Consider the following 20,194-nt stretch of genomic DNA (forward strand, 5'->3'; position numbering starts at 1 on the left):
TTTGTTATATTTCTTTACTTCTCCCAAAATTAATACTCTTTCTTTACTTCTTAAATAAAATACTCTTTCTTTACTTAAATTGAATACTCTTTCTTTTCTTAAATACTCTTTCTTTTCTTCTCCCCCTTTTTGTTATCATCAAAAATATATATTTGGGAAAAGATGCAATAAATAATAAACTTCAAACTTCATTGATCAAAATAGGAACATTTTCATACATTCATGTCAAAAACAAAGACAGATACAATGTTCCTTAATCAAGATTTAAAGATACATAAGATAAAAACAAGATACATAGGAGAAAAGCAAGATACATGTGAGAACTAGATATTTAGCCTAGGCTCTAAACATAGACGCTAAGATTAGCCTAGGGAGAATCTAATGGCTGGGATCTAGTTCTCATCCTCCTAGCATACGTGGCGAGGGGAGGTCGAGCCTGGTGAGACTGTGTCTGGCGTGGAGCACGACGAGCTGGATGACTCTGTGCCGATATCTCTGACTCAGCAGCCTGTGGCACAGATGGTCCATGTGTCTCTCTCTCTCTCCGGAGTGCTCCTATCTGCTGCCTCAGATCACTGATCTCAGCAGACATGACATCCAACCGGGCGTCCAATCGGCTCGTGAGCCCGTCAGTAATAGTCCTCGCCTGAGCTGTCATGAGCTCTGTCATCCTGCTCCAGAAGTCATCCGTATCTGTCGGAGGAGCGGATGACGATGGTCCAGCCTCTGAGGGTACAGTAGGATGATCCATAGGCTCCTCATCCTCATCCTCTGGTGCATCTCCCTCTGGTGCCTCACCCTGAATGCCTGCACCTGTGTGAATCCACTGCCCGTTCACTTTCTCATATCCCATGCGTATAAGTGTCCGTGCAGTGTACGTGTCAGTGTGATGCAGACTCTTGGATGCCTCCTCCTCGAGAGGTAAACCGTGCTGTCTAAATATCAAAGTGAGTATCATACCATAAGGTAGTGATACCCTGTTGCTGCACATCACCTTCCTCATCTGCCTTAATATCATAGCCGGAAGATTTAGAGGAGTCCCTCGAATCATGCACTCCATAACTGCTAGATCTCGCTCTGAGATGAGATCAAATCTCCCGGTCTTCGGAAATAAAATCCTATTTATCATATTGAGCAATAACCTCATCTCAGCGGAAAGAGAACTAGCTATTACCTTCTGAGAAAAATCGAAGTTCTCGTTTTCCATGATCAATTGCAGAGCTCTCATTTTGTCTTCTGGCCTCTCCGGAGTGGCTCCTATGCAGGGTAGGTGTAGTAACTCACTCAAGCTCTCCTCGGATACACGGATCCGAACCCCTCGAACTTCTGAAACAAGCCCTCCCATACCAGTCTTGAGGAAGGCATAGAACTCTTGTACCAACCCGGGGTAGATGACCACATCTAGGGAGCAAAGATACTCCCAACCTTGTCTTTGGATCCATTCCCAAATCCGAAACCCTTCTTGATTGAAAAACTCGGAATGGATCCTTCTCCCCGTTGTCACCGGCCTCCCCGCAAATCTAGCAAGAATCACTGAGGGGGAAGGAGGAGGAGGGGCCTCCGCACGTGCCTCACGTCGTGGAGACACGGGAGATGGCTCGGTAGGTTGCCTTTCCTCCCGTTGGATCCGAGTCACTCTTCCGGATCTCTTGGCCACGGCTCGTTTGGGTCCCATTTCTCCTAGATCTTTAGGAAATCTACTATTTGGAGGAGTTTAGTGGAGATTGGAGAGTGGGGAGTAGGTTTTTCGGAAGAAGACAAAGGGCAAACAGTGCCCTAGATGTGCTCTCGGGCCCCCTTTTAACAGTGGGGTCCCGACGTTGGGTCGACTCAAGATTTTTCTTGGGTCGACTCAACGTTGGGTCGACCCATGTTCTGGGTTGGGTCGACCCATGTGCAGAAATTTTCTTTTCTCTTCCTTTTTGCTTCTAAAAAGTTTTCCTTGCTTCCAATCCTTATAAACTCTTTATGGAACAATGATACATGAGTAAGAAATCTATAGATAACAAATTTGACTCATGTTTCATGGGATTTTTGAAATTAGAGGAATGTATCATGAGACTACTATCTCCCTTTTATATTTCTTTAATAAAAAGGATCACATATGCCTAATTCCCTCCTGAGCATACAGAATCTATCTTCACTCAATGGTTTGGTAAATATGTCGGCCAATTATTTTTCCGTGCATATATGCTCAATACATACATTTCCATTTTGCACATGATCCCTAATAAAATGGTACCTTATTTCTATGTGTTTGGCTTTAGAGTGCTGAACTGGATTTTTAGTGAGATTGATAGCACTAGTATTATCACACTTAATAGGAATATTATCTAGTTTGACTCCATAGTCCTCTAGTTGTTGCTTGAGCCATAATACTTGAGCACAACAACTACCAGCAGCTATGTATTCAGCTTCAGCTGTGGACAGTGCCACTGAGTTCTGCTTCTTACTAAACCATGATACTAAGTTATTTCCTAAGAATTGACATGTGCCACTTGTGCTCTTCCTATCTAACTTGCATCCAGCAAAGTCAGCATCTGAATATGCAAGCAAATCTAGACAGGAGTCTCTCGAGTACCATAATCCAATGGTGGTAGTTCCTCTTAAGTATCTAAGGATTCTCTTAACAGCACTTAAATGTGACTCCTTAGGATCCGATTGGTATCTAGCACATATCCCTACACTAAATACAATGTCGGGTCTACTAGCAGTAAGATAGAGCAAGGATCCAATTAGTCCTCTATAGAGCTTAATATCAACACTTTTCCCTTTTTCATCTTTGTCTAGCTTACTAGTAGGATTCATTGGAGTGCCAATTTCCTTATGATTTTCATTCCCAAACTTCTTCAGTATTTCCTTTGTATACTTAGTTTGATGAATGAAAATGCCTTCTTTGGTTTGTTTGATTTGTAATCCTAGAAAGAAGCTTAGTTCTCCCATCAAACTCATCTCAAATTCTCCATGCATTAAATCAGCGAATTCTTTGCATAGAGTATCATTAGTGGCACCAAAGATTATGTCATCTACATATATTTGCACCACTAATAGATTTTTGTCCTTTCTTTTGATGAATAAAGTTTTATCTACATTTCCTCTACAAAAATCATTTTCAAGCAGAAATTTACTTAGTCGATCATACCAAGCCCTAGGTGCTTGCTTTAATCCATATAATGCCTTATGTAGTTTAAACACATGATTTGGCAATTCATGATTTTCAAATCCTGGAGGTTGTTCTACATATACTTCCTCCTCAATAATACCATTTAAGAATGCACTCTTCACATCCATTTGATATAATTTAAAATCCATGAAACATGCAAATGCCAGAAGCAATCTAATAGCCTCTAATCTAGCTACAGGAGCAAATGTCTCATCAAAATCTATTCCTTCTTCTTGATTGTATCCCTTAGCTACAAGTCTAGCCTTATTCCTTATAACTAATCTATTTTCATCTAATTTATTTCTAAATACCCATTTTGTTCCAATTACTGAATTATGCTTTGGTCTTTCAGTTAATGTCCATACATTACTTCTTTTAAATTGATTTAATTCCTCTTGCATGGCATTTATCCAGTTAGTATCTTTTTCAGCCTCTTCATAAGTTTTAGGTTCTAATTGTGAAACAAAAGCAAGATAATCATTTAAATTTCTAAGAGATGATCGAGTTCTTACCCCTTGAGATGGATCACCAATGATTAAATCTTTAGGATGTCCATGTGCATACCTCCATTCTTTTGGCACGTCTTGGGGTTGTGGTGGCACGCAATCATCTCCCTTATCTTGATTTGGCACGTCATCAATTTTCAACTTTTCAAAGTCGATAATTCCTGTATCATCATCAATAGTATTTTCTTTCCTAGCAGACTCACTATCAGACTCATCAAATATAATATTGACTGACTCTTCTACTACTAAGGTTCTTTTGTTGAATACTCTGTATGCCTTGCTAGATGTGGAGTATCCTAAGAAGATACCTTCATCTGACTTGGCATCAAATTTACTTAAGTCCTCCTTGCCATTATTTAAGATAAAATATCTACATCCAAACACTTTAAAATATTTTGCAGTTGGTTTCTTATTCTTCCAAAGTTCATAAGGAGTTTTCTTAGTTATAGGTCGTATTAAAACTCGATTTAGAATATGGCAAGAGGTGTTTATAGCTTCAGCCCAAAAGTACTTTGGAAGATTTGACTCGCACAACATTGTGCGTGCCATTTCTGCCAATGTCCTATTTTTCCTTTCAACAACCCCATTTTGTTGAGGCGTTCTAGGTGCTGAAAATTGATGTGATATTCCATTTTTAGTGCAAAATTCCTCGAAGTGTTGATTTTCAAATTCAGTACCATGATCACTTCGAATGGCTACTAAGGTGAGTTTCTTTTCATTTATGATTTTATTATATAGTTTCAAAAATTCTGAAAATGCTTCATTCTTATGTGCCAAAAATGAAACCCATGTATACCTTGAAAAATCATCAACAATAACTAGTCCATATTTCTTTCCTCCTAGACTTGTAGTTCTAGTAGGTCCAAATAAATCCATGTGTATGAGTTCAAATGGTCTAGTTGTTGATACTACGTTTTTCGATTTGAAAGATGACTTAGTTTGTTTTCCCAATGAACATGGTCCACATATTTTGTCCTTTTCAAAAATCAATTTTGGCACATCCTTTATTAATTCCTTCTTAACTAGTTTTGATATTAATTCCATACTAGCATGTCCTAATCTTCGATGCCAAAGCCAACTAGTTTCAATTTTCTTTTCTTCATTAGTAATTAAGCATAAACCATTTTTCTTGCCTAACTCATGAAGATCTACTAAGTAAATATTTATTTGCCTTTGTCCTACAAGTACAATGCTATTATCTTTAGGATTTGTGATTATGCATACAGATGCTTCAAATGTAACTTTAAATCCTTTATCACAAAATTGACTTATGCTAAGAAGGTTATGTTTCAAACCCTTAACTAATAAAACATTTTCTATAAAAATAGATGGAGCAATGAAAATTTTACCCTTTCCAATGATATACCCTTTACCATTGTCTCCATAGGTCACTACTCCACCTTTCTTTGGTTCCAAGGTGACAAATCGATCTTCGTCACCGGTCATGTGTCTTGAACAGCCACTATCTAGATACCATCGTTTTTCCATTTTATCAGCTGCAAGACACACCTGCAATCAAGATCAAGAAGAACCTTTAGGTACCCAAGCTAAGTTGGGTCCTTTAGGGTTAGTACTCCATGTTCCTTTTGGAACCCAAACTTTCTTGAATTTTATCTTTTGATTATTACTTGATCTGTTTTGACTAGACTTTCTAAAATTACATTCATATGCTCTATGTCCTATCTTATTACAACAATAACAAGTAATAATTTCCCTTTTAGCTTTTACAAAAATATTCTTTAAGAGTTTTTGTTTCCTATTTGTTCTATACCCTAAACCGGCCTTATCATATACAGCTTTTTGGCTATCAAGAATCAAGTTTAATTTGGTAGAACTAAGAGTAAATCTATTTACCAAAGACTTATATTTTTCAGCATCTTCTTTTAGCTTGACATTTTCAGCAATTAGATTTTTGGTTTCATTTTCAAGTTTCCTACTTAATGTTTCATAGTTATGAGACAGTTTTATCTTATCTTTAATGAGAGATTGATTTTCTTCTTTTAGAGCTTTATTTTTATTAATTACTTTCTTATGTTCTTCCATGAGTTCTAAGAATGCATCATGCAATTCATCAACAGTAAAATCACAGTCAAGTTCAGAATCTACCTCATCGTCATTGGCCATATGACATATTTGGGCCGTGTCTTGATGATCTTCGTCCTCCGAACTTGATTCCTCACTTTCACTCCAATCGGCCATAAAATTCTTCTTTTTCAACTTTCTTGCCATCCTTTTCAAATCTGGGCAATCTATCTTATAATGCCCGGGTTTGTTACACTCATAGCAAATGGGAGTCTCCTTTTCTTTTTCCTTATCCTTAACCTTTTCTTTGCTTGAGTTACCTTTAAGAAAGGGTTTCTTTTTATGGAACTTATTCTTACCTCTCATGAATCTTCTGAATTTTCTCCCAAGCACTGCCATCCCTTCTTCATCAATATCTTCATCATCATCTGAATCTTCCGATTCAGTTTGTTGTCTAGGGGTGGTAGTCTTTAAGGCAATGGGTTTTCTTCTCTTGACCTCATCTTCTGAATTTTGCCTCATTGTCAACTCATGGGTCATGAGAGATCCTAGGAGCTCCTCTAACTGCAGTGTGTTGAGGTCCTTTGCCTCTTGAATAGCGGTTACCTTGGCCTCCCAATTCCTTGGTAGAGACCTGAGAATTTTACGCACCAAATCAGAGTTAGAATAAGACTTTCCTAAACTTTTAAGCCCATTTATAATATCAGTAAAACGAGTAAACATATCAGTTATGGACTCAGTAGATTCCATTTTAAACAGTTCATACTTGTGTACTAATATGTTTATCTTGGACTCCTTAACTTGATTGGTCCCTTCATGTGTGACCTCAAGTCTATCCCAAATTTCTTTGGCGGTGGTGCAAGTGGATATTCTATTAAATTCATTTACATCTAAAGAGCAGTAAAGTGTATTTACAGCTTTTGCATTTAACTGTGCTAATCTTCTATCACTTTCATTCCAATCCATTTCTGGTTTGGGTATGATAGTGCCATCTATGTTAAGTGTGGGTATGTGAGGTCCTCTAGTGATGATTTGCCACAGTTCATAGTCCGAAGCTTGAATGAATATCCTCATTCTAGCTTTCCAATATGTGTAGTTTGTGCCATTAAATAGAGGTGGTCTATTTGTGGATTGCCCCTCACTCATTGCACATCCCACTTGGGTTGTCATGATCTTTAACTCTTGATTGTTAGATCAATGAGCACTATTAGAGCACCTCGCTCTGATACCACTTGTTGCCCAAGGTGACAAGCCAAGAGGGGGGGGTGAATTGGTTTCTTCTTCTTTTTTTTGATGCTTTAAACGTTTTCTTAATTAAGTGCGGTGGATGCTTTCTTAAGCTATTTGAGTGAGTTAAACTAACGCAAGAGTAGAAGATGATGCAAGAGTAAATGAAAACACAAGCACAACACAAACACAACAATATATAGTGGTTCGGTGCTCTCCTTAGCACCTACGTCCACTCCCCAAGCGACCCCTTGGGAATTCACTATAATCCCGCGGATTACAGTTGGATTGTTTTCCGGGCTCACAATCTAAAAACCTTTGTTGGTTTTACGGGCTCACCAACGAACCTATACACTTGGTTTTCCGGGTTCACCAAAAACCTTTGTTGGTTTTGCGGGCTCACCAACTAACCTTTACACTTTGGTTTTCCGGGTTCACCAAAAATCTTTGTTGGTTTTGCGGGCTCACCAACGAACCTTTACAAAGTGTTTAATTAACAAAAGGAAAGATTCAAACTCCTAAATGAGCATATGAAACAATATAAGCTACAAGGAAGAGTTAGAAAGTATTTATCGCTTTGAAGTCGCTTTTCTCTTCTTTGTCAAGGATGCTTCACTCTTTCAAGGGGATGGAGCTCTTGATGCCTCTTTGAATCTGCTCAATCCCTTTCTTTGATTCTTGAATGAAGCTCTTGATGAAGAAGATTAGGGCACTTTTGTATTCTTGGATACTCTTTGATATTCAACTCAAAAGTTATTCTCTCTGATGAATAGTGCCCCTTTAAATAGCTTCCCACCTTCTTTGGTCAAGCCCCAATGGTTAGAATTCAAAAACTAGCCGTTACTGACCTTGGGAAGGACAAAAAGTACATCTGCAGAACTAGCCGTTACTGTTCAGCCCGTATTTGGGTCGGCTCAACCTGTCCTTGGGTCGACCCAACTTTGCCTTGGGTCGACTCAAACATTCCTTGGGTCGACCCTCTCAGAAACCACAGAAACCTCAATTTCAGCCTTTCTTCCCATGGGTCGACCCAACCATTCTTTGGGTCGACTCAAAGTCCACTTGGGTCGACTCAACTTCTTCTTGGGTCGACCCTCTCAGTAATTCCAGAGAACCAATTTCTGTCTGTCTTTCTGTCTTGCCTTTGGGTCGACCCTCTCAGGGTTTGGGTCGACTCAAGCTTGGGTCGACTCAACCACTGTTTGGGTCGACCCTCTCAGTAAATCCAGAGAGCATTCTTCACTTATGTTTTTGAGGTTCTTCAAGGTTGGGTCGACTCATGCTTACCTTGGGTCGACCCAACTCACTGTTCATTTGTGCCATTTTTGCAGGAGTGTGCCAAATGATTTCTTGATGTGCCGGGGTTGACCCAATCAACCTTTGGGTCGACTCAATCCACACTTTGCTGCATTCTCAAGGTTAGATTCATTCAAATGAACAAGGTCATGTATCTATTTTCAATTAACCAAATATACTGAGAGTAATGAACTTATAAATGAAGTATCAATTTAACTTATAGCATACTCTAGATAATTGCTTGTTAATCATCAAAATAACACTATCATCCTCAAGTATCACTGAAGGCATTTCCAGGAAAAGCTGTCTGCTGAGGAGCCTTTAGATAAGATTTCTAAGTAGAACAAACACAAACCTGGCGTTCAAGAAATTTATGAAAATCAACTTACCTAAGGTGACTCCTTGGCAACCATGACAAGAGGCAGGACAACCATCTTCCTCGACAATCTAGGACCCTGCAGCTGATTCCTTTGTCTCGTTTCAAGCATGAGCAAAATGGTCTCTCAACTTTCACTTCTGACTATAAAAACATCTGCATGTTAAGTTCTCGCAAATATAAATGAATTATCTGCAAAGCAGCCTAGGAGAGAAAAATGCTGTTGGCAAGATAATGATAAAAGTGAAAATCAGGAGAACAGAAAAAGATTTTTTAGGCAAGAATGGATGAAACATCACAGATGGCCCTCAAATGTGCTATAGGAATGTCTCTGCCGCAACAGATTTCCCATCATAGCAATAGACAGGGTAAAAGGTATGATCAGGAAAGACATGCATCAGCACCAAACTATTGATAATGACAACACCTCCATCAACCCTCCACCATGGAGACAACCACACCATTATAGGAAGGGAACTCATCCATTGCCAAGTTCAGTCTCACTTCTTTCTAGCGTTACAAGTATGCTACTGAAGAATATAACTATTATCCTAGCAGATGCCCTACCTGACAAATCTACCAAGAATCACAACCAATAATTAGTTTCATGGAGATGACCATTTCACATTTGGATGTCACATGTTACTTAGAGATATTTGGGAAACATTCACCAAATTTGCAAACAGATCCAAGGCTCTGTAAATCTGATCAAAAAAATTGATTCGCATTAGAAGTTCAACAGAAATAACAGATTTTAAATATCGCCAATTTTGAGCATTTCTAACTTTCATGAATCATGTTTGCTTTTTCCTACACCAAAGGAATGCACAAAATTGTCTTCCTCTAGATCTATGAGATACCAATCATTTCCCTGACCTCCAATTTTGGGCTACTGCAATCTTCACAATCTCTCTAACCACTAAGAGTAACAGTTTTTTTTTTGTTTTTTGTTTTTTTTCAAAAGACCACCTGCCACTAAGCCTCCATCATCTTGTTTTAATATATTAATATATTGACAAGTTGTTGAAGTGTTTTTCAGGTTGGAACCAATCAATTGGTCGCCAAGACTACAGATAAAAATGTGACAAGATGATATTGCATGTGTAATATAGTGTTATTATAATATGTATCAAGGTACTATGACAACTTTTTTTTTAATGTCTTATTACATATTCCCTAAGAAGCTTCTAATTTTAGAATCTCCTTACAATTGAACACAAGTCTGACACGTTGACAAACACTTGAGTTCAAAACCCACTTATAAAATAGATAACAGATAGCATCAGCTAAAACCTAATATATTGCCAAATTCAATAATCTTTTCACCTCTCCATCACCACATATAAATCTATCATGTGCCACGGAGGAAAATTTCTAATTAGTGCCAGATCCAAGGAAGTGTTTCTAATAATGATGGAGATAGATCACAACTCCATAGACTGTGGTATCAATGATCTTGTGTGGGTTTGCTTCTAATACCACTGGCAAAGCAAATCAGGCTGAAACCTCCAACAACAGCTAATCAATATCTTTGCTAAAATGTAATTGACAGGTAGCAAACTATAGTTAAATCAATCTAAAGTACACAATCGCATGAGCAGCCAAAACAACAAAATTCTTCCAAAAAATGCTTGAGACTTTGGAAAGTAATCTTAACATATTCAGGTGCTAATCACATGAGATGTTATACAAATTACTTACATTTTTCAGTTGTGGAGACTACTTGATAATTGGCAGTTTCTCCTGTCAGCACTTTGAAAGTTTCAATGAGCTTGTATACCTCTACATTCACTGTTGTTGCTTATAAAGCAAGCGTAAAGATTATGGCAATGAGAACACTTTCAGCACATAATTGCACTCCCATCAACACACATTCGCAGAAATAACATATAACTAAAGAAAAAAAAAATTCTGTACAATATGTATCAACCAAAAAACTACATACAATCCCCTGATTGGAGTTACAAGACTCCACCTTAATGGAGAGTTACTACAGTAGAAAGCCAAAATGGTAAAATTGACCAGCTGATCAAACTTCTCAAAATTGACTTATCTGGCTTTGCACGGTCCTAATGACACCAGTTTGCCTGGAAACCATTGTGGATGGCTAAACAGCTCTTCTCAAGAAAGAAATGCCTCAACCAATCTATGCAAACATTGGGCCACCAATATGCAAAAAGTGTGCCTGCTTTTTTCTCCCACTTTCTTCATGCCTGAGATATAACTGATACACATCTAACCATCACCAATCACATCTTTCTGAGATGCTTTTATCGCTTCTGCGGTCATAAATGCAACTGTTGCTTTATGAAGAGCAAGGTCAGCCTTGCGCAACAACCACTGAGCTTTTTCCCTCTTGAGTTTAGCCATGTTTGATGCATGTTGAGCTGCACTTGATGCATCATGCAACCTAAACTCTCTCATATCAGCTTGTTGCTTCTGAAACTCATCCAACTGTGACTGCTTCATGCCAGGCCATTCGCGCACATCAGCACTCCATCGATTGACTTCATTTCTCCTTGGTTCTCCACAATCTGAAAATATATGGGAAAATGGCAACATCTGAGAATCCCTTGCAGCCAGCAACATTCTGTTTTTCTTTGAATTAGTCCTTTGAAGGTTCGGGTGTTGGCTTCTATCTAGAACATCTCTGCTCATTGTTAGAATTCCAGCCCTCGCATCGTCCCTTGGTGAGTAACCAGATGGAGATGAATGCCACCGAGGAGAACAAGACAACTCATGGTTTGGCTCAGATATCAAAGCCTTCTCCCCTCTGACTGAAAACTCATTTAATTTTCTGCCTGATGACATATAAAGCAAGTACACTGGGAAAAAGGACAATCAAGGAGAAATATAATGCAAAAGCAGGTTAGAATGATGTTAAAATTGTACCAGAAGCACGGAGACCATCCTTCTCTCTGGTAGAAGAATAGCGGTGACCGGTGAACATCAACTTCTTGTGTGATCGCTGCTTCAAGCATTTGTTAGGTACTTCCAGGCTACGTGGCTTCAAGCAGAAAGCAAACATGGGAGGTTTTTCAACTTGACATGCCTTATTTTGGCACCCACCAAGTGAACTGCGAATTTTTCTCATAGCCAATTCCCATTCTCTCAACTGCTGCTCGTAACGCTCCCACAATGGAGGCTGGAACATATAAAAGAATGAAAATGGATAAGAGAAGCAGAAAAGGAAGGAATCGTCATGATTCAACAAATGAAGTTACTTACCAAAAAAAAATATTATCTGATTTTACTATAGATTTAGGAATGCTAAAGAAAATGTCAGAAACTTGAAGAACTGGTGTAATAGAGAAAATACAGAATAAAGCTCACCTGAAATTGCCGAATCAGGGGCAAACCCTTCTTCTGCCTCTTTTCATGCCAGTGTTCATAGACAGCTTTAAGGGTGTCCATTGGACCAAATTCAACCACGAAGTCTGCTAATTCATCATCGGTGAAGATGTCGCATTGTTTAGCATATGCAATTTTCTCAAACACGTCCATTATCCTCTCAAACATATCATCAGTAATCTCAGCTGCCCTACTCCCATTACCATCCAAATGCAGTTTGTATTTTGAAATCCACTCCTCATCATCACTATCCATGTCATACAACACATGAGATGGATCCAAGGCCATCTCAACCTCAGTCCCAATCTGCTGATGATACTTTGAGCTGCGAATAACGGGCACCTCAACAACATCATCCTCCCCATCATCAATTAGACAAACACCTGGTACAGGAATGTTTTTAATAGAAGCAGCTCTAAGGTTTCGATTGTAGCATTCTTCATGCATCACCTTAAAAAGTGACCAATGGCATCGGTTTGTGAACTCCAGAGCCCAATCCTTTCCTCCTTTCCACATCATAGCATGAGTATAACGATTTGAAGTGCCAGGCTGCAGAAACTGGTTTGCCTTGTGCACATACTTGGTGACCCCAGAAAATTTTATTGCTATCCACCAATCCTTTTGACCATCAGACTCAAGGACAACCTGTGCCCCACATTCTCTCCAAGCCCTGTCCCCTACTGTAACCAGGACATTTGCATCACAAGTCAATGATTCTAGGTAGGCTTGAGGAACTTCAGAACCATTAAGCATCCTGTTTGCAGTTTTAATTTTCTTAAAAAGATGTCCTTTCTTCTGATGGCCTTGATTTTTTGAACCAAAGCCATAATTTCCAACTTGCAATGAACACGAAACCTGAGTTCGAGGTTTTCTAGTACTATTAACAAATCCATTCTGAACAAAATCTTCTGGCCACAATTTCAAGTAATGAGCAAATTGTGGTGAAATCAAATTATGCTGATTGTGATGCCATATGCTTTGTTGAGCTGTTGTATTTGGGCTGTGGGTCATATCACCATTCATTTCTGAGACCAAGTTGGATGCAGACAGAACTGATTGTCTTCCACTACCATATATTTTTTCCTCAACTTGAGCAAATATTGTCTGGGCATTGCTTTCATTCAAACAAGAAGTATACGCACCATCAGACTGATCTGGAGAAGAAGAATCTTCGGGCAATGAAGAACATGTCTTTTCAGCACCCCGGTGAAACTTTTGGCATTGGATGCCTGTCTCATTAATTGCATTCTTCCCCAAATCACTGCAACCTACAGAATTCCCAGTCATATCAACATCATGTTTGAAGAGTTTCTGAGAGGATTTCATCCAATCACCATCATTGCTTACAGAGAGAGCATCAGTCTCTACCTTTGAGTGACCATAATTTAACCATCCAGAACTGGTAGCAGTCTGGCCTGAAGAAGAACCAAGATTTTCGAGGGTGACCTCTGATACTTGGTCAGACGAATCCTCAACAGGGGAGTGGCCCCCACTGATAAACCCACCATAGTTTCCTGGGCAGTCATGTGAAGTTGTTGAATTGATCTTTTGTAAGCTGATGAGAGATGCATTTTTATCCATCAAAGACTTGAGATGCATGTTCAGAAAAAATGAAGGGTTAACAGAACAACAAAGAGCATCTGAAGTAAGCATCTTGCACTTGTCATCAGAATAGCAAAGTTCAGTGTCAATAGCCAGACAGGCTGATTTTCTAAAGACACCTCTTTGTTTTATGTCTGAGCAATCTCTTTCTCGGAAATCCTGCACAAGAGAGAACAGAAAGTTGCTAGCATTTTTTTTTGACGTCAATACAAGAAGCATGGTGATATGACTTCATGCTAGCTGGTAAACAAGCACATTGTTTCTCAAGATTACCGTTGAAAGATTCATATTTTAAGGGGGAAAAAAAATGAAACACAAATTACATGAGGATTAAAAAAGTGTGTTACCTGCACACTTGCGTCCAGCTCCTAGAATCTGTGTTGGATGCATATCCGAGTCAAATACGCATCAGATTCTTGGATACTCATCAAATTGTCTTATTTACAGATTTTAGAAATTGGTAGAGACTTGGACTTCACCAATGAGTTTGATTCACTACAATAATGTTAAAAGTGAGATTTTGTTCTTTTAGAGATTGGTTAAAAATGTAGGTATTGAAAAAAAATTTTGCAAGTTTCATTTTCTAAAATTCTTAAGCTAAATGGGAAGTTTGGATTGAGAAACATGCATATTGAAAGACCTCAACAAATATATTTTATTTTATTCTTTTATACTTAAATATATAAAGTTGAAATTATTTTTTTTCTACTTATCCCCATATATCCTTTTTCCTATTGCCAAATCATCTACTTGGAAACATGTCTGAATCCAATTCTTGTATACATGTCACTATTAAAAGAAATTAAAATTTACTTCTCTAGACCCTCGTTGGGAATAAATTAACTTTCATCACGCATGAATAAGTGCAGAAGTATCCTATCTGATAAACCTCATAATCTCATTTTTTTTAAAAGCATGCCATATCATCTTCCAGTTTTAGTGCAAACTATAGTACTTAGCATAGTACATCCTCTAGTAGATTAGAGGGGAGATAATATAAAGGATGCAATTTCTGGAGTACAAAAAAACTAGAGTCACATTCACACTATTGAGTTCGCCAATCTAAGTTTCTTACATAACCTTTCCTAAACAAATTAACTAGTATAATAAAAGATGAAAATAAAACCAAAAAAATAATTGTGTTTTGATTCCACATAGTTTCTAGCACTACAAGTTGTTGATATTGATGTTGATAGTTTTTAAGCAGAGTTACCAATTTCAAAGTGTCACAATGTAAAAACGAGGACTGGATAATGAATAATATGTATATTCTTCTAGAATGAAATTTTGTAGATGCATTACACATTATTTCAACTGCAGACTGCATAAGTCAAATTAGGCTTTACTTTGTGAATGTTTTATGATAAAGACTCACCTATCTCATGTAAGCTTAGACCAACATCACTGCTCAATTGGCATCACCATCAACTTGGATTTATGCCATGATGGCATTGGCAATTTATTGATTGATTGCAACAAGATAATATCTGAATGTGATTTCAGGGTTTCAAGCAAATAATAATAAATTGGATTTATTGTGGAAAAGTATGTTACTTGACGACCACACAGAGGGTTTCCTTCAGTTGTTATCTTCTTAGACTTCTCACCCTTAACTGATTATAACATAACTTATCACGAGGGGCATGGTTTACACTTATCACGAGGGGCATGGTTTGCTGAACCGACTGATAAAGGCATATACCGAACAAACCGGACCAGTTGGTTGTCGGGATGGTTCAGCGCCTTCATTTGGTACATAACAACCAGCCCTAATCGCACTTCCGTTCGCAGAATCCAAGCTCTAATTGCACTTCCACTCCCTCCCCGATCACTTGAGGTTGCTCTCTGTCCCTCTCTCTCCTCCTCTCAATTTGAAGCACTCCCCTTATCAGGATTCTGCAGCTCTACCTGTTCAAAACCCCCCTAGGTTGGTCGTTATGGGTCCCTCTCTCCCTCTCTCTCTTCAAACATCCGGGGCTCTCGAAGCTCTTTGCCGAGCAGGTGAGTCCTTGGCCCCTCTCTCTCTCCCTTCCTGCCTTCCTCCCTCCCTCTCCCTCCTCGTTTTGGACTGGTACACCCCATAACGGCATGGTAGAGACCATATCCACCGATACCAGTTCGGCAAACCTTGATGAGGTGCCTTATTTTGTAACTTGTTAGCAAATGATCAAGTGTGAATTGATAGTATATACAAAGATTAATCCAGAATGCAAATTTTTAAGGCAAATTCTAAAATAGTCAGGCAAAAAATCCAAAAAATTAAAACAAAGGCCATCATTAGCAAATGTGCCAAAAGTATAATCAAATACAAGGACTTTCGTGAATTCTAGTCTTGAAAATCCCTAGTCCTGCTGGTTTTGTTATATTAGGTTTATTATACCAAGGAAAGATAGACAAGTTAAATGAAGGTATCTTGCAATATCCAAATGCCTATAACTGAACGACATGATGGCTTATCATATATCAACTATATCTAACGAAGCAAATGAATGTCGATAACAACTTTATTAATATTTATTGATTTTTTTATAAGTGAGAAAAAGAAATGGTTCCCTACCCAACCCAGGGCAGAATTTCGTTAAAGATGCTAATATTGAACCACCATCAACTTGTGCAACAAAAATGTAATACAGGATTTCTGTTACATCAAGCCTGTTTTGTAACTGTGTTTAGGAAATAAGGGGCTGTTGGATGCTCCAATAACTTGCCGACCGGATAACTCTCCTCGTGCAATTGGGAGTAGTTGAGAAGATAATGTTGGGTGGAAAATTTGAGGGATTGTCCCAGAGAATCTAAATCCCGTAAAATTCGGAAAACCAAACCAGTTAAAAAGGAGATTTATCTTATCACCAAAAGCCTAGGATGATATGCTCCACGGCCTCTTCCTATTCTTCAATTTCTTCCATCTCCTCTATTCAGTTCTTCAAAGTTTCCTCTACAGAGCACAAGTTATCCTTGGACAACCTCAGGATCATCCAAAAAATGTTCACCGCGCTCCACAAGTTTAAAAAAAAGGTCTAATTAACAAGTTATAAAATGATGAAATAATTTCTTTTCCTTTTATTAAGCAACATGTGTGGTAGCATAATTCTCTCTCTTTCCAGCTGATGCCAATTATTACAGAAAAACAGAAAATGGACATTTTTTTAGTGCATTTTCTTCTGAAGCTTTTAGTTCAAAAAAAAAACCATCTATAATGTAGCAAACCAGATTAAGAATCTGAATTATCATCTGCTGCGTATGTAACTTCAAAAAACATGCATGCATCTTGTGGTCTTTAATCATTTGTAGAAAGTCCAAAACAAAATGCACATGCAATCACAAAGATTCAGTTAGTTTATTTAATCACTTAAATAGTACTTCTCTAAATTCATCTGCTGCATGTCAGAAAGAAAAAACAAAAGATAATTTATATGGTGAAGCAAGGTAAATAAACAATGCCGTGAATGAAGCAGAATTAATCTATAAGGGTTGCAGCACAAGAGTATGAGAAGTCAATAAAAAAGGAAATCATGCATAACAGGATAGGTGACTAATTTTCAGCAAGAAAGTTAAAGCAAAATTTAAGGGACAAAAGAAGTTACCACAGATGTGTCTGGCTCTTCAAAAGCATAAGGGCATAGTAGGCGGTTACTTATAGTCAACTGGCTCTTCACATTGGCATATGTGCAGTCAGCAATAGGTAGCTTGCTTTTTGAAATACATTGATGTCCAAGTTTATTTTCCAAGAATTTCCATTTCGAACACTCCAGCTCCATAAAGCTATATATCACAAAAAGAAGCTGATTTCTTTCATGTTGCAGGCCTGAAAGCTTAAATTCAACTGAAGTGAACGGAATTTGCAGCTCCGGCAGCCTGTTGCATGTTTCTTGCGGATGGATTGTGGCCATGATCAAACAAATAATAGCAACTGTCCCCCTTAAACAGCCTTCAAATGTCAAAATCTTTAACCCCTGAACATTATCAACAATAACTATTTCCATATGAACAGTTGGCCATAGATGCATCAGTATACCATGATGAAAGAGAAAATCAGCATTAGATAGCGAAATGATTTTAGTTTCAAATGCATGAAAACGAATGCCTTGGAGTGAGAAGATCAAGTTCCATGTAGTTTGTTTGAGTTCTCTTGTTGTGGCAGCATAATGCAGTTCTTCAAAAGCTGACTCATTGTCAGCAACAGAAGCAAGCAAATCAATGGGCCCACCTACGGAAGTAGAATCGTCTAGTGCATTGTCCAAGCCCTTCACCCTCTTGTGAAAGCGTTTCCTTATATAAACAAAAGATATGTTGCTGTTGTCGGAGCCAATGCTTCTCCCTAGTACACGTGGCACTTCACTAATGTGCTCATTGATTGACCAATCTGGCATAGTACTGTTAGACGATAATTTATTAGAGGCCATACTAGGCATGCTCACAGATTTGCACTCATTAGGTAACAATGAGATTGAAGGCCCGCAATCCATGGGCAGATGTATCCTTTGTTGCTTCTTTCTGATAACATGTTTGGGTGATTTGACTGCATGAGTTAATCGAGGCAACCATGAGATAATGGGCTCCGACTCCATAATGCTTGCCATAGAGTTTTCATCCATATCGTTCCTATCCTCATCTTCAGTTTTTTGCTTCACAGCTGTCCCTAATTTTTCAGGGTTAAGCTTACCATCAACTTCACTAGGAAAAAGCAACAATTTGAATCTCTCATTATGGAGATCAATCCATTCTTCATCCCGATCATCATATTTGACATGGTGCATCTTAGTTACCGGATCATAATTCTTAACCACACCAAAATACCAATTCTTGTCCAAAGGCCAATAGACCCTGATTCGCTGCTTTATAACCCAATAGGGATCCATATCGCTAGAGTTGACTTCATAGAAATGCCGACGCTTCCTAACAAGACTTTTACCAATGTGTTTTCTTGGCCTTAACACTCTACTAGAAGCATCAACTGAAACCATCTCTGATTCTTCACCCTTGAAGTTCTTGTGAGATAACAGTAAAGATGATCCATTTGTTGGTTTTACAGATGCCATCTTATTCCCCAAGAACCTAGTGCATCTTGGATCAAAACGAGATGAAAGCATCCTAGCAGCATTCTGTTCGAGGTTCTCCTCATCATCATCTAAAAAATCATCATAGAACTTCGCTTCATCCTTAACTAAACAAGCTTGAGCCTCCACTAGGGTCCTATTTTCCATTATGGTGCTCTGTCTCTTTCTTCTTCTAGCCTTTCTCATAGTAATCTGGACAGCATTCCCACTTTTAACCTTGATGCTGGAGTCAAGATGGTCTCTAATTGAACCATTGTCCACAAGTTCACGGAATTTCTTCTTTTTCTTCTTGTTGATTGAGACATAAGAGGGGGGCTCCAGATTGATGGATAATTTACTTGTCTGGTCATTGGCACCACAAATAGAATCATTGGTTGCACACTTCAAGCTAGTAGAGCTTTCAGAATAGTTTGTTTTCCCTACAATGCCATGGGGCCTTTCCAGAATGGCAACAGTGTCACCAACACCATATGAGCTCTCCAAATTACCCACATTCAGAGCTCTACTGTCTTCATCCTTTCTTGGGGTGGAATGCTCGCTTAGATCACTCTCTTTCAGTGAAGCGCCACCTAAACCATTTGACTTTGGCGTCGAGGTATTCAGATCCTTCTGACACCTATCGGATATGGGAACAAAATTACTCAACGAGACATTCCTTCTGCTCCTTTTCTTCCTTGATTCCACCGCAACAGAGGCTCCATGTTCCAATGATGATCGATGTTTCCGCTTTAAATCCTTAGATTCCTGGGTTGTGCTCGAATTCCAGTTCTTAACTCTAGATTTTCCAGTGGAATGCCTCGATTTCTCAGCGTAGATGCTCTGGAGATGCAACGATTTTGACTTTTTAGAGGTATTGGATGAAGCAGGCTTCTGAATGCTATCTTCCATCTACAACCCCTCGATCCACAGGAAGAAAAATCAAAACCCCCAAATCTCATCTTCTATTATACATGATGCTCAGATCGAAACCGAAATTTCAGATCTGATTGCAAAATTTCGAGCGTGATATTCCAAGAAGCACCAGAATCGATCCTGGAGTGACGATAGAATCGATCAAAACCGATTCTCCAATCGATTCCGCATTAAAATCGAATCAATCAAAGTAATAGACAAGGAAAACACAAACCTGGATAAAAATGATCCAGAGAATCCAAATCACGCACCGATCCGCACAAGATATCTTGGGGCAAATGGTTAGCGTGTCGAATCGGAGGTTTCGTGCAGGAGAATCCTTCGATTTGTCTAATTTTCTTGGGGTAATTTCTTAACCCTAGAGAGCTAGGGTTTCGCCGATTTCACGAGACCTAGGGTTTAGAACGGAAAAGGAAAGAGAAAAAAGAAATATCAAATTAAGGAAAAAACTCCTCAGGCGGCCATTTGGACTGTTCTTGAACGTCAGATCCGAATTGGACGGCTGTTTCTCTTTCTCGTGCCGACCGAACCCCAAAAAGCGTCGATGGGAATCAAGAATATCGGGGAAAAACTAGACGGACAAGATCGTCTCAGTTATGACATGGACGGACTAGATGCGAGAGTAGGTTAGGCAAAAGTGGGAGACACGGCAATATACCGTGAAATTTCTGGAAGGCTTTCT

At 38.7% G+C, this 20,194-nt stretch overlaps 1 protein-coding gene across 2 annotated transcripts; it reads right to left on the bottom strand.

Moving 5' to 3' along the window:
- Positions 1 to 10,453: 10,453 nt before the first annotated feature.
- Positions 10,454 to 20,136, bottom strand: LOC103695648 (uncharacterized). Of its 2 annotated transcripts, XM_008777022.5 has the most exons (5): positions 19,727 to 20,136; positions 17,128 to 19,632; positions 11,924 to 13,702; positions 11,483 to 11,735; positions 10,454 to 11,391 (listed from the first exon to the last, which is right to left on the bottom strand). In XM_008777022.5, exons 2-5 carry the CDS (start codon positions 19,486 to 19,488, stop codon positions 10,826 to 10,828), a joined length of 4,959 nt encoding a protein of 1,652 aa, XP_008775244.4. In that variant the 5' UTR covers positions 19,489 to 19,632; positions 19,727 to 20,136; the 3' UTR covers positions 10,454 to 10,825. The 2 variants fall into 2 exon arrangements, with proteins under 2 accessions (XP_008775244.4, XP_089783266.1); XM_089927140.1 differs by having other exon boundaries at positions 17,128 to 20,136.
- Positions 20,137 to 20,194: the final 58 nt, after the last annotated feature.

This window comes from Phoenix dactylifera, chromosome 1 (assembly GCF_051530095.1).
Source record: "Phoenix dactylifera cultivar Ajwa chromosome 1, Ajwa_hap1_PhDact_Kaust_v1.1, whole genome shotgun sequence".
Lineage (NCBI taxonomy): Eukaryota > Viridiplantae > Streptophyta > Magnoliopsida > Arecales > Arecaceae > Phoenix > Phoenix dactylifera.

Excerpts from the sequence above, each read along its gene's own strand:
- LOC103695648 (XM_008777022.5), bottom strand. The coding sequence starts at position 19,488 with ATGGAAGATAGCATTCAGAAGCCTGCTTCATCCAATACCTCTAAAAAG. Across the intron at positions 13,703-17,127 it reads AAGAGCCAGACACATCTGTG|GATTTCCGAGAAAGAGATTG; the intron begins GTAACTTCTTTT and ends TCTCTTGTGCAG. Across the intron at positions 11,736-11,923 it reads CCCTGATTCGGCAATTTCAG|CCTCCATTGTGGGAGCGTTA; the intron begins GTGAGCTTTATT and ends TATATGTTCCAG.